Source organism: Leucoraja erinacea, chromosome 1 (assembly GCF_028641065.1).
Source record: "Leucoraja erinacea ecotype New England chromosome 1, Leri_hhj_1, whole genome shotgun sequence".
Lineage (NCBI taxonomy): Eukaryota > Metazoa > Chordata > Chondrichthyes > Rajiformes > Rajidae > Leucoraja > Leucoraja erinaceus.
In genome coordinates, this window is record NC_073377.1 from 24,171,458 (window position 1) to 24,186,902 (window position 15,445).

General features: G+C 43.3%; 1 protein-coding gene across 1 annotated transcript in view; it reads right to left on the bottom strand.

Annotated features, from left to right (window-relative positions):
• Positions 1-12,883: 12,883 nt before the first annotated feature.
• Positions 12,884-15,445, bottom strand: part of nars1 (asparaginyl-tRNA synthetase 1) — a 32,529-nt gene continuing 29,967 nt past the window's right edge. Inside the window, exon 15 of the mRNA XM_055664779.1 lies at positions 12,884-13,302. Within this exon, the coding sequence (XP_055520754.1) occupies positions 13,171-13,302 (132 nt within the window). The 3' untranslated portion in view covers positions 12,884-13,170. The remainder of the gene's footprint in view (positions 13,303-15,445) is intronic.

Sequence of the window (15,445 nt, forward strand, 5' to 3'; positions counted from 1 at the left end):
GATCTTTGCTGGACAACGACAAAAAAAACTCCAGGGGGGCGGCACCTGGCTCCTCCCGCAAACTCGTTACAAAACCTCTGGCAAGGCAGTCCATGGAAATCAGAGCCTTCCTTGTTTTGCAATTGATATGACGAGGCTATTCTCAGCCTCGAGTCGCACACGCTGTACGTTGCTTTGTTCACTTGTTTTATTATTTTTTTTGCAGATAGAATCATAGAAAATAGGTGCAGGAGGAGGCCATTCGGCCCTTCGAGCCAGCACCGCCATTCATTGTGATCATAGCTGATCATCCCCAATCAATAACCCGTGCCTGCCTTCTCCCCATATCCATTGATTCCACCAGCCCCTAGAGCTCTATCTGACTCTCTCTTAAATCCATTCAGTGATATGGCCTCCACTGCCCTCTGTGGCAGGGAATTCCACAAATTCACAACTCTCTGGGTGAAAACGTTTTTTCTCACCTCAGTCCCCTTTATTCTAAGACTGTAGCCCCTGGTTCTGGACTCGCCCAACATGTTGCCTGCATCTAGCTTGTCTAGTCCCTTTATAATTTTACATGTTTCTATAAGATCCCCTCCCCCTCATCCTAAACTCCAGTGAATACAAGCCGAGTCTTTTCAATCTTTCCTCATATAACAGTCCCTCCATCCCAGGGATCAATCTCGTGAACCTACGCTGCACTGTCTCAATCACTAGGATGTCCATCCTCAAATTAGGAGACTAAAACTGCACACTATACTCCAGATGTGGTCTTACCAGAGCCCTATATAACTGCAGAAGAACCTCTCTTTTGCAAAGATTTTGCAAAACAATTGTTAAAATTTATTATTACTGAGATACAACTGTATGTTGAGAGGTATTTGAGATTTACATGCTTTTGGTTAGTAACAGCACATCAACCTATGAGGTCCAGGGTCTGACCTCCCTAGAGGAGCATGGGTGAAGCTCAACAGACCTCGTACTGGAGTTGGGCGTTTCAATGCCAGCATGTGGAGATGGGGATTCCACCAGAGCCAGCCTGTGAATGCAGAGCAGAACAGACAGCCAACCATGTCATCTCTGGGTGCACGCTCTACCACCCACCAAATGGAGCTCAGTGCCTGGCAGACATTGACACAGAGCCAACATAGGGCTGTTCAACACCCGACTTGAGATCTAACTATTGCTTTGGTTTATGTTTCATTCGCAAGAAGAAGAAGAACCGTATGATTGTTACTATAAGATGAAATATCGAGAGGATTTGAGTATAGGAGTAAAGAGGTCTGGATCATTGTGTGCAGTTTCCTAATTTGAGGAAGGACTTTGTTAACTTTGTTATCTTCCCTGTTTAACAAGACCTTCTCCATGTTAACTGTACTTGAGCAAATTTTAGTTTTGATTACCACAAACATTCAGTTCACCTTCTTGCACAATGCCAGGGTGACATTTATAAACTGATTTTGTGGTTTCTGACTTTTTTGGGGAAGGGAGTTAATCTTTGAGATATTTGAATTGTCAGAAGTTATGGGGAGAAGGCAGGAGAGTGGGATTAAGAGAGAGAGAGATAGATCAGCCATGATTGAATAGCGGAGTAGACTTGATGAGCCAAATGGCCTAATTCTACTCCTATCACTTATGAACATGAACACAGAACAGTACAACACATGAACAGGCCCACAGTGTCTATGCCGAACATGATGCCAAGACCATCTCTGATCTACCTGCACATAATCCACATCCCTCCATCTCCATATGCCTATCCGCCTCAATCTTGAACCGTGACAGCACATTCCAGGCACCCACCACCCTCTGTGTAAGACATGTTAACTCGCACGTCTCCCCTAAACTTTACCTCTCTAGCCTAAAAGCTATTCCCTCTAGTATTTGTTTTTTCCACCATGGGGAAAATAGGTTCTGACTGTCTACCCTATCTATGTCTCAGAGACTCTAGTCTTTGACATTTACCCTAAAGGGTGCATAGCGTGAGAGGGGCAGAATTTAAAGGTGATGTGCGGGGCTAGTTTTCAAATAAAGAATAACAAACGATTGAAATCTGAACAAAATGTTGGAAAGTGTTTGTCCTTAAACTCGGGAAACAAATGGGGAATTACAAGAAAATATGTCTGATTGAAATGACATTTCCGATGGTGAGGAGGACCAGATTGACAACATTCTATGATTCTTTAATAACGTTGAAAATACACATCACCACAACAGTAAGTATGAGTATAATATTTCACTTGCCCTATGGAAAGTATTAGTCATCAGCTCCGTTTAAACAAAATTGGCCATTCTAGAATATTTTTTTCTCTGTATTACTTCTTTTGAACAAAATCACATATCTAGATCCCTGTAATATCCAACAATGTATGCTCGCTAATCTTGAATACACTGACCGAAATGCCATGAAACCCAAGTGTACAATTTCAAGGAGTTACTTTACAATGGATGTAGAAATTTCTTCTCATCTTTGTCCTGAATGGCAGATTCCTTATAACTGTGCTTTATGTTCTGTCTTGTTCCCCTTACTTGCAATGCACCAGAAAATAGTTGCAATGGAGGAAATGAAACAAAAAATCACTAGACTAACATCTGTGATATTCTCACTCAAAGACAAGTGAATCTTTTGGATTGTTAACCTGGGAGGACTGCGGAGACTCAGTCATTGATTTAATTCAAAAGTCCGGTCATTAATTTTCTGCATATTAGACAATCAATGGAAATGGGGATTTAACAAAAAAACAACCTGACATATTAAATCAGTCAGGATCTACCTGAATGGTGGAGCAGGCTCAAGAGGCCAAAAGGCCTACCACTACTCCTATTTCTTAAATTCCCCTGATTCCATACATCCCAGCAAAAAGAGCACCTTGTCAAGCCAGGTAAAGGGCCTGTCCCACTTTCACGACTTAATTCAAAACCTCTGCAGAGTTTAAAGGACATTTTTTAAAAATCAAGATTGTCGTAATCTACAAACTCCTACGGCCTTCCACGACTATGTTCACAAACTCCTACGATTATGTCTACGAATTCCCACAACTATTTCGATGCCCTCCTTACGAGTAAAAAGTTGCAATTTCTTTAATCCCAACCATTTCTTTACTCGTGGACACTTTTTATCGGGCTGGAAAAAACGTCCTGACTTACTTGATGCCACGAGTACCTACGGCTAGCATAACAAGCAGCTACGATATATCTATGAACTCCTATGACCTCCTACGGACTCGTTACGGACATTCTGTGAGTTTGAATTAAGGGGAAAACTCGGGAGAATTCGTGAATACCTCGTGAAAGTGGGACAGGCCCTTAAGTATGATGAAAACCTCAATAAGATCACCTCATCTTTGCAAATTTAGTAAGGTGTAGGACCAGTCTACTTAATCTCATATACAACAAATTCGACATCCCAGAACTCAATCTGGTGAATCTGTGCTGCACTCCCTGGATCATGGAGGACATTGTCTGTACACCAATCCTCTTGCAATAAGTGCCAGAGTATCATATATTTTCCTAATTGCTTGCTACACGATGTGCACAAAGATTTCTGGACACCATGATCTTTCAATCTCCCACCAGTTAAAAAGCAACAGATTTTATCTTTTTTTCTAATGCCAATGTGGATAATTCCTTACATTTTTTTTCACATATATTACACATAAGTCCCTCATTAAGGACATTGATATAGAGCATGGCAGTCAGGTCAGCATCACTAATCCCTGCGGCAGGTTTATATCAGGGTAGTGATAACGTTTTCTTTGACTACATGGAAGTAAGTACTCGAGTATTTGAGTTGGATAAATGTATCTGTTAGATGGGAAAATAGGAAAGGAAACCGAGGCAATATCTAAGACACTTTGAAAAGACATTCAACAAGCCAAACGTCAAAGCAGGTCGCAAAGCAGGTCCAAAACAACTGCCGCAACATTCTGGTCTTTCTCTACCTCTGCTGAGAAGTTTATCTTTGTAGGGTTCAGAGAAACCTTGCACACCAATTCCTTTTCATGGGAGTGGAATGCTTCAATGTTATCCAGTCATCCACATTGTTTTATCACTGGACAATTTTTTATCTATTTAATTAAATTGTTCTGCCTTCAAGAAGATATTAGTAACAGCATTTAAAATGACCTGCAGGCTTTGACTGATAATGGAGCTTGCTAACTCCAGTCTGTATGAAGTTGATGACTTGCCAAAATGCACTACTACTGACGTAACTAGCCATTGCCTCCAAAACCTCTTTTGAATTTTCTAGTCATTGGAATGAGGAGGGGAACTAGCCGATTAACACTAACTTGACAGATTTTTTCTCACTTCCCAGCTGCTCAGCATGCTTTAGTTTAGATATTGCTTCATAATAATGCTAGATATTGTCTATTGTTTATAATGCACAAACTAAATGTAGAATAAGATCAGGCCACAAATGGTATTGATTTATTATTATTGCCAAAGAGACCCAAAATCCTGGAGTAACCCAGCGGGTCAGGCAGCATTGACTTTCAGAAGGCTTTCGACAAGGACCCACATAAGAAATTAGTATACAAACATAAAGCACACGGTATTGGGGGTTTAGTATTGATGTGGATAGAGAACTGGCTGGCAAACAGGAAGCAAAGAGTAGGAGTAAACGGGTCCTTTTCACAATGGCAAGCAGTGACTAGTGGGGTAACGCAAGGCTCAGTGCTGGGACCCCAACTATTTACAATATATATTAATGATTTGGACGAGGGAATTGAATGCAACATCTCCAAGTTTGCGGATGACACTAAGCTGGGGGGCAGTGTTAGCTGTGAGGAGGATGCTAGGAGGCTGCAAGGTGACTTGGATAGGCTGGGTGAGTGGGCAAATGTATGGCAGATGCAGTATAATGTGGATAAATGTGAGGTTATCCACTTTGGTGGCAAAAACAGGAAAGTAGACTTTTATCGGAATGGTGGCCGATTAGAAAAAAGATGAGATGCAACGAGACCTGGGTGTCATGGTACACCAGTCATTGAAAGTAGGCATGCAGGTGCAGCAGGCAGTGAAGAAAGCGAATGGTATGTTAGCATTCATAGCAAAAGGATTTGAGTACAGGAGCAGGGAGGTTCTACTGCAGTTGTACAGGGTCTTGGTGAGACCACACCTGGAGTATTACGTACAGTTTTGGTCTCCAAATCTGAGGAAGGACATTATTGCCATAGAGGGAGTGCAGAGAAGGTTCACCAGACTGATTTCTGGGATGTCAGGACTTTCATATGAAGAAAGACTGGATAGACTCGGCTTGTACTCGCTAGAATTTAGGAGATTGAGGTGGGATTTTATAGAAACTTACAAAATTCTTAAGGGGTTGGACAGGCTAGATGCAGGAAGATTGTTCCCGATGTTGGGGAAGTCCAGGACAAGGTGTCACAGCTTAAGGATAGAGGGGAAATTGTTTAAGACCGAGATGAGAAAAACATTTTTCACACAGAGAGTGGTGAATCTCTGGAACTCTCTGCCACAGAAGGTATTTGAGGCCAGTCCATTGGCTATATTTAAGAGGCAGTTAGATGTGGCCCTTGTGGCTAAAGGGATCAGGGGGGGGGCATGGTGAGACGTGAATTGGCCAAGATTGATTGGCAATTAATTCTAAAAGGGTTGACGGTGGATATGCAATGGAAGACATTTAAAGACTGCATGGATGAACTACAAAAATTGTTCATCCCAGTTTGGCAAAAGAATAAATCAGGGAAGGTAGTACATCCGTGGATAACAAGGGAAATCAGGGATAGTATCAAAGCGAAGGATGATGCGTACAAATTAGCCAGAAAAAGCAGCATACCGGAGGACTGGGAGAAATTCAGAGACCAGCAGCGGAGGACAAAGGGCTTAATTAGGAAAGGGAAAATAGATTATGAAAGAAAACTGGCAGGGAACATAAAAACTGACTGCAAAAGTTTTTATAGATATGTGAAAAGAAAGAGATTAGTTAAAACAAATGTAGGTCCCTTGCAATCAGAAACAGGTGAGTTGATCATGGGGAACAAGGATATGGCGGACCAATTGAATAACTACTTTGGTTCCGTCTTCACTAAGGAAGACATAAATAATTTGCCGCAAATAGCAGGGGACCGTGGGTCAAAGGAGTTGGAGGAATTGAGTGAAATCCAGGTTAGCCGGGAAGTGGTGTTGGGTAAATTGAATGGATTAATGGCCGATAAATCCCCAGGGCCAGATAGGCTGCATCCCAGAGTACTTAAGGAAGTAGCTCCAGAAATAGTGAATGCATTAGTAATAATCTTTCAAAACTCTTTAGATTCTGGAGGAGTTCCTGAGGAGTGGCGGGTAGCAAACGTAACCCCACTTTTTAAGAAGGGAGGGAGAGAGAAAACTGGGAATTACAGACCAGTTAGTCTAACATCGGTAGTGGGGAAACTGCTAGTCAGTTATTAAAGATGGGATAGCAGCACATTTGGAAAGTGGTGAAATCATTGGACAAAGTCAGCATGGATTTACGAAAGGTAAATCATGTCTGACGAATCTTATAGACTTTTTCGAGGATGTAACTAGTAGCGTGGATAGGGGAGAACCAGTGGATGTGGTGTATCTAGACTTCCAGAAGGCTTTCGGCATGGTCCCACATAAGAGATTAGTATACAAACTTAAAGCACACGGCATTGGGTGTTCAGTATTGATGTGGATAGAGAACTGGCTGGCAAACAGGAAGCAAAGAGTAGGAGTAAACGGGTCGTTTTCACAATGGCAGGCAGTGACTAGTGGGGTACCGCAAGGCTCAGTGCTGGGACCCCAGCTATTTACAATATATATTAATGATCTGGATGAGGGAATTGAAGGCAATATCTCCAAGTTTGCGGATGACACTAAGCTGGGGGGCAGTGTTAGCTGTGAGGAGGATGCTAGGAGACTGCAAGGTGACTTGGATAGGCTGGGTGAGTGGGCAAATGTTTGGCAGATGCAGTATAATGTGGATAAATGTGAGGTTATCCATTTTGGTGGCAAAAAACGGGAAAGCGGACTATTATCTAAATGGTGGCCGATTGGGAAAGGGGGAGATGCAGCGAGACCTGGGTGTCATGGCACACCAGTCATTGAAGGTAGGCATGCAGGTGCAGCAGGCAGTAAAGAAAGCGAATGGTATGTTAGCTTTCATTGCAAAAGGATTTGAGTATAGGAGCAGGGAGGTTCTACTGCAGTTGTATGGGGTCTTGGTGAGACCACACCTGGAGTATTGCGTACAGTTTTGGTCTCCAAATCTGAGGAAGGACATTATTGCCATAGAGGGAGTGCAGAGAAGGTTCACCAGACTGATTCCTGGGATGTCAGGACTGTCTTATGAAGAAAGACTGGATAGACTTGGTTTATACTCTCTAGAATTTAGGAGATTGAGAGGGGATCTTATAGAAACTTACAAAATTCTTAAGGGGTTGGACAGGCTAGATGCAGGAAGATTGTTCCCGATTCAAGATTCAAGATTCAATTTAATTGTCATTTGGACCCCTTGAGGTCCAAACGAAATGACGTTTCTGCAGCCATACATTACAAACAAATACACCCAAGACACAACATAATTTACATAAACATCCATCACATCGCTGTGATGGAAAGCCAAAAAAACTTTCTCTCCACTGCACTCCCCCCCCCCCCCCCCCCCTGCCTCCCCCCCCCCCCACCCCCGATGTCAAAGTCAAAGCCCCCGGCTGGCGATGGCGATTTGTCTCGCGGCCATTAAAGCCACGCCGGGTGGTGCGAGGTCGCACACTGGGTCTTGGTGTTAGAGCCCCCGGCGGGCGCTCGCAGAGTCCCGCGGCCATTCCAAGCCGCGCGGGGCGGTGATGTCAGGCCCCGCTCCAGGAGCTCTTCGACCCCGCAACTCGGGCGGGAGAAGTCGCCGTTGCGAGAGCCCTGAAAAGCGGTCTCCCTCCAGGGACCTGCGGGCTCCCGGTGCCGCCGTCCGCCAGACCCGCAGTTGCAGCCTCCGAATCTCCAGAGGTCGGGCCGCAGCAGCAGCAGCGCTCCACCACCGCTCCACCTGCTCTGGACTCGGCCAGCTCCGCGACGGTGAGGTGAGTCGTCGGCACCAGAGTCCCCAGTCTTCCTGTTGGAGGCCGCTCCTCGTTGCAGCCCCAACGACAACGGAGACCCGACAAAGCTAAGGTCGAGTCTCCCGTGCAGGGAGAGATTTAAAAGTTACCCCCTCCCTCCCACCATAACAAAAACTACATAGAAACATAGACAAAAAATAATAAAAACGCAGACGGGCTGCAGAGGCCACTGCTGACGAGAGTCGCGCCGCCTACCGGTTGGGGAAGTCCAGGACAAGGGGTCACAGCTTAAGGATAAGGGGGAAATCCTTTAAAACCGAGATGAGAAGAACTTTTTTCACACAGAGAGTGGTGAATCTCTGGAACTCTCTGCCACAGAGGGTAGTTGAGGCCAGTTCATTGGCTATATTTAAGAGGGAGTTAGATGTGGCCCTTGTGGCTAAGGGGATCAGGGGGTATGGAGAGAAGGCAGGTACGGGATACTGAGTTGGATGATCAGCCATGATCATATTGAATGGCGGTGCAGGCTCGAAGGGCCGAATGGCCTACTCCTGCACCTAATTTCCATGTATCTATGTATCTCTGGATAAAAGATATAGGTGATGTTTTGGGACAAGACCAGCAGGTTTGCAGATGACACAACCCTGATTGGACTGATCCAGGATGGGGAGGAATCTGCCTAGACAGGAAGTGACACAGCTGGTGTCCTGGTGTCTTCGTAAGAAACTGGAGCTCAATGCTCTTAAGACAGTGGAATTGATAGTAGACTTTACGAGAGCTCCCTCTCCCCTACCCCCACTCACCATCAACAACACCAGTCACATCTGTGGACTCTTTTAGGTTCCTTGGAACCATCATCTCCAAGGACCTGAAATTGGAGGTCATTATTGACTCCATAGTCAAAAAGGCTCAGCTGGGGATTGTACTTCCTGCGGCAGCTGAGGAAGCATAATCTGCCACAGGCAATGATGGTCCAATTCTATACTGGCATCGTAGAGTCTGTCCTCACCTTCTCCATCATGGTCTGGTTTGGCTCAGCCATCAAGCACGACATCCGGAGTCTGCAGCGAATCGTCTGATCATCTGAGGTTGATGGCTGCAACCTTCCCCCCATTGACGAACTGTACACTGCAAGGACCAGGAAGCGAGCGGGTAAGATCATCTCTGACCCCTCTCACCACGTCCACAAACTCAATTTATCTGTAGTTGTGGTATTCACTGGAGTCCAGAAAATAGCAATATACCCAGGTGGGAAATTAGGTGCTGTCATTTCGGTTGTGATGTTTTAATTAGAGTTTTAAAAATAATGCAGATATTTTCACTTTGTGTGCTATCTAGGACTTCAGTGCCCTGTAAATATTAGATCCAGGTCTTTCACGTATGAATTTGTTCACAAAGAATGCTATTCCTGTGCACTTTATACTACGATAAACATAAGATGTGCTGTGATAAGTTTGCATACCATACCAAACCCAGAAACAATTAGAAATAATAGAGCAAATGTTAGTCAGGACACTGAAGGGCGTCCCAAATCTTAATTAAATGTGGTTGTTTGCTCTAGATCTGCTTCTTATGAATTTTAGATATATTTTTTGTGTAGATCAGCAATTCCTCTACAAATTATGTCAAGTTTATTTCACAAAATGATTTAAATATTTTGATTAAAAACTGTGGTACATTATAAAAGATATAGACACAAAAAGCTGGAGTAACTCAGTGGGACAGGCAGCATCTCTGGAAAGAAGGGATGAGTGACGTTTCGGGTCGAGACCCTTCTTCAGAAAATATATAATTAGGTGACTAGTGGGATACCGCAAGGCTCGGTGCTGGGACTGCAGCTATTTACAATCTACATCAATGATTTGGATGAAGGGAATCAAAGTAACATTAGCAAATTTGCAGATGACACAAAGCTGGGTGGCAGTGTGAACTGTGATGAGGAGCCTATGAGAATGCAGGCTGACTTGGACAGGTTGGGGGAGTGGGCAGATGCATAGCAGATGAGGTTTAATGTGGATAAATGTGAGGTTATCCACTTTGGTATAAAAAACAGGAAGACAGATTACTATCTAAATGGCGTCAAGTTGGGAAAGGGGGAAGTACAATGGGATCTGGGGGTCCTTGGTCATCAGTCTATGAAAGTAAGCATGCAGGTACAGCAGGCAGTGAAGAAAGCGAATGGCATGTTGGCCTTTATAACAAGAGAAGTCGAGTATAGGAGCAAAGAGGTCGTTCTGTAGTTGTACAGGGCCTTAGTAACATGTTGAAGTGCGTTTTTTAAAATTTTTTATAATGTCTTTGTGGGAGAAGAGGATACGGTAAGGGGGATACCGTCCTTCAGTCGCTTCCTGGGGAGGATGCGACTATTATACGAGTCGCATCCTCGCCCCCCCCGGCGGCCTACCTACTGGATATGCGTGGCCTTTCCTGCCGGGACCGACCAGAGCTGCAGCAGTGGCGCAGCGTTGGAAACATCGTTTGGAGCCCCGGAGTGCTGGGCCTGCTGCACTGACATCGCGGAGCTCCCAACGCGGGCGGCGCTGATCAACATCGCGGAGTCCTGCGACTCCGCCCGGCTCGGCCTGCGGACTCGGGAGCTGCGGACTCTGGTGGGAGGTAGCTGATCTGGAGGTCCGGGCCGCTGAGGATGTTCTCTGTCGAGGTTCGGCGTTCCATCATCCCAGCATGAGGGCCTGAGCATCGGGCCGCCCATGGCGGCGACTGCGGGTGCTCGGGAGGCCCTGACCACAGGTGAACATCTGGGAAGATCGGAGGGGTGGCTGGCTGGACTATGGTACCTTCCTCAACTTTGGTGCCACTGTGTTGTGTCATGGTTATGTTGTGTCGTGGACTTCTGTGTTTGTGCTTTTTTTAAAATTTTAATATATTTTATTTATTATTATTTTTTTTTATGATACTTGACTGTAAGGAAAATTCATTACGTTGTCTCTAATATGAGATAATGACAATAAATTGAATACAATACAATAGTGAGACTGTCTGGGTGCAATTTTTTCCGTCACCTCAGCCCTAAATGGCCTACCCCGTATTCTTAAACTGTGACCCTGGTTCTGCAGACCCCCAACATCGGGAACATTTTTCCTGCAACTAGCCTGTCCAATCCTTTAAGAATTTTATATGTTTCTATAAGATCCACTCTTATCCTTCTAAATTCCAGTGAATACAAGCCCAGTCGACCCATTCTTTCATCAAATGTCAGTCCCGCTATCCCGGGAATGTCCTTCCTCAAATTATGACCAAAACAGCACCCAATACTCCAGGTGTGGTCTCACCAGGTACCTGTTCAACTGCAGTAGGACCCACCCAGATCTCATTGCACCTCCCCTTTTCCTATTCTGACACAATTCAGACAATAATATGCCTAGAAGGTGGAACACAAAATGCTGGAGTAACTTAGCGGGACAGGCAGCATCTTTGGAGAGAATGGGTGATGTTTCGGGTCGAGACCCTTCTTCAGACTGATAATCTGCCTTCCTGTTCCTGTCACCAAAGTGGATAACCTCACATTTATCCACATTATACTGCATCTGCTTACTCACTCAACCTATCCAAGTCACCCTGCAGCCTCATAGCATCCTCCTCGTAGCTCACACTGCCACCCAGCGTTGTGTCATCCGCAAACTTGGAGATGTCACATTTAATTCCCTCGTCTAAATCTGAATTAACCCCTTTGTCCTCCTCTGTTGAGCTAAATTTCTCCCAGTCTTCCAGTTTGCTGCTTTCTCTGGCCAATTTATATGCCTTTTCCTTGGATTTAACACAATCCCTGATTTCCCTTAGCCATGGTTGAGCCGCATTCCCCGGTTTATTTTTTCGCCAGACAGGGGTGAACACTTTTTGGAGTTCATCCACGCGGTCTATAAATCTTTGCCATTGCATCTCTACCGTTATCCCGTTAAGTATAATTTGCCAGTCTATCCTAGCCAATTCCCATCTCATACCTTCATAGTCTCTTTTCTTTACGTTCAGGACCCTAGTCTCTGAATTAACCGTGTCACTCTCCCTCCTAATGCAGAATTCTACCATATAATGGTTACTCATGCCCAAGTGTCTTTGCACAAGATTGCTAACTAATCCTTCCTCATTACACAATACCCAGTCTAGAATGGCCTGCCCTCTCCATATTGGTTTGAAAAACCATCCCGTTTCTATTGCAGGAAATCCTCCTCCTCAGCGCTGCTACCAATTTGGTTGGCCCAATCTAGAAGTAGATTAAAGTCACCTTTGCTACACACATCCCTAATTTCCTGCTTAATGCTATCTCCAACCTCCCTACTGCTGTTTGGTCTGGATACAACTCCAACAAGCTTTTTCTGCCCTTGGCTATTTCGCAGTTCTACCCATACCGATTCTTCAGCATCCAAGTTAATGTCTCTCCTTGCTATTGCATTAATTTCCTTTTTAACCAACAGCTGTTTAATCTTCCTACCGCAACCAGAGAGCAGTGCTGAATTACTATCTACCTCTTTGATCTTAGTTCAGCACTGCTCTCTGGTAGTGATGGGACCCACTGAGTTACTCTCGCATTTGTGTCTTTTCTTCAGGGATGTTGCCTGACCCGTTGATTTGCTCCAGCACTTTGTGTCTTTTTTTCTGTAAACCAGCATCTGCAGTTCTTTGTTTCAACAAGTCCTTTTATTTACTAGTTGATATATTGGGGTAGATGCAGTAAGATCTCTTAATGCATCTGGGCATCTAAAATATATTTGATGTGCTTACTGGAGCAAGGGAAGATATCAGTTTTAGACAAATTCCTGTAATGGTTCTATACGTACAGAACACCAATTTTCAGTAGTTAACAGTACAAACATTGCAGAGACCGGAGTGCAACAGGTTAATTCATAAATATAAAATCTACAGTAGAATATCCTTCAGACTAATTTATTGTTGAGGTCAAATGCGACACCAAAGCTATTCCGAAAATTACAATCACCTGTACATATCAAGACAAGGAGGCCCGATGATGACAAGTTACTTTCCAGTAGCTTAAAGAATTCTTGAAGTATACACAAGCAGAAGCAGAGATATAGCTGATAAAAATCATCACTGAAATTGTGTGGTCATATGATCTCTTGAGAATTTCCAAATGCTTAATTTTATGCAAGTGATAGAGAACATGACATTTATTTTGCTGTGCTCAAGCAAGCAGACATTATGGTTTGCAACGTTGAACAAAACGTGGGTACAAACATACATCCCGAATATGGTGTCTGTTCAGAAGCCATGTTAAGAAACGTTCCAGTCCCAAGCCATATCCGCCATGTGGACAACTGCCATATTTACACTGGAAGGAAAAAATGGCAATAAGTATCAGTTTAAAAAAAAAAAAATCATAGCCTGCCTAATTCAAGAAATGCTGTGTCGGTTGCAAATACATTTCAAGAAAATTAATTTGCCAAATTAATTTTAGGACATTGTAAAGACATAATGAATGATAACATTACAATTATAAGCTCTTTATTTGAGAAACAGAATTGTAAAGATTTAAAGTGAGGAGGTTTAATATTCAACTGCTCCTCTTATGGAGCTCAACACTGAATGCTCAAAATACTAGAGTTAGAAAAGGGCAAAAATAACTTTTTTGGCTTGTAATTGTTGCTTTGTGAACAGTTCTGGTTGCACACAGGAGTCTGGCCTTCAACTGACACAAAATTCTCTCAACCATCAACAAATAGTGTCCAGAAAAATATTTTGCATTGGCATGGCATCTTAATGCAACACTTTCATATGTTTCATATCAATGATTTTCTTTATTTTGAGTGATCGTTCAATTACACGTACGCAGTTAACTGCCAATTGTTATTGTGCAACAACAATGAGCAATGAGTAAAAATTAATTTTTGTGTTGGAATATGATCCAGGACATTGCCTTACTTTATGAATAAGCTCCACTGATTCTGAATCTTTAGTTTTGTTTAGAGATACAGTGTAGAAACATGTCCTTTCGGCCCACCGAGTCCGTACCAACCAGCGATCCCCGCACATTAATACTACCCTGCACACACTAGGGACAATTTACATTTATACCAAGTATACAAACCAAAGTCAATTAACCTACAAACCTGTACGTCTTTGGAGTGTTGGAGGAAACCGAAGATCTCGGAGTAAACCCACGCGGTCACGGGTAGAACGTTCAAACTCTATACAGACAGCACCCATAGTCGGGAGCAAACCTGTGTCTCTGGCGCTGCAAGGCAGCAACTCTACAGCTGTGCCACCGTGTCGCCCCGTACTTAGAGGATGACTTAGGTACTCCCTTAAAATTGTAGCCTTCCCGCAGCAGCAAGTTTTGAGATGAATTACATGCTTCTAAAGCAGTACTCGACTCCCTTAAACTTCCAATGTTAAACATAAGAATGAAATAAAGGCATTAAGGCCAAATGGAACATAATGAATGATCACTTTTGTAAAACATAAAATAACCATTCAACTATTTTTCTTTCTTCATTAAAATGGGATATGGGTGATGCTGGAAAAGTCAACATTTATTATCCATATTGCTCGAGAAGGCAGCTCATCACCTTATTAAAATGAGGGACGAGGTACCGAATAGCCTTCTCCGGCACCTATTTTCTATGTTTTGTTTCTATGAAATGAAGTAGACAGTGACGACACGTTTCAAAATGTTGATATAGTGAAGGTGTAAGTGTGGCCATTATCCTGGTAGAGAATCCACACCATGTGAAATTTGGAACATTGGCAGGAAAATTGTGTTTCCAGAAAATTCAGGAAAAATGTTAATACATTTTAACGGTGATGTTACAAGAATTTCAGAGAGATCTGAAAACTGAGAATCTAAATAATCCAAATAAATAAACTTTGTTCAAGAACATTACCAAAATAAATCTAAATTAGAGGCCTACAATTATAGATTTGCTTATTTCAATCTCAGATTGACGGGGGAAAGAAAAATAAATTTGTTATTGTGGTATGCAACTGCTTTTTCTATGCTAGTTCAGGTTGATAAATTCACTTGAGGGGACAATACTAATCCAGGTTTCCAGGTTTGTTTGCTGGCTCTGTCAAGCAACATAAGGTACTTGGGAGGAATTGCAGATGCTGGTTTATACTGAAGTTAGACACAAAAAGCTGTAATAACTCACGGGTCAGGCAGCATCTCTGGCGAAAAGAAATAGGTGACGATTTGGGTCGAGACCCTTCAGTCCGAAGTAGCGCCTCGACCCGAAATGTCACCTATTCCTTTTCTCCAGAGAGGCTGCCTGACCCGCTGAGTTACTCCAGCATTTTGTGTCTATAAGGTACTGGGAGGTCATACGAGGACCAGCTGCAGGCACTCATAAAAAACATTATAATACATAACAAAAATTTAAAAAAACCTAAAATGCCTACCTCCTAAATCTCCCTCTGAAAGACAAGATCATATTCGATAACTAGTCAAAGGAATCTTTTATTGGTATTGGTATTAG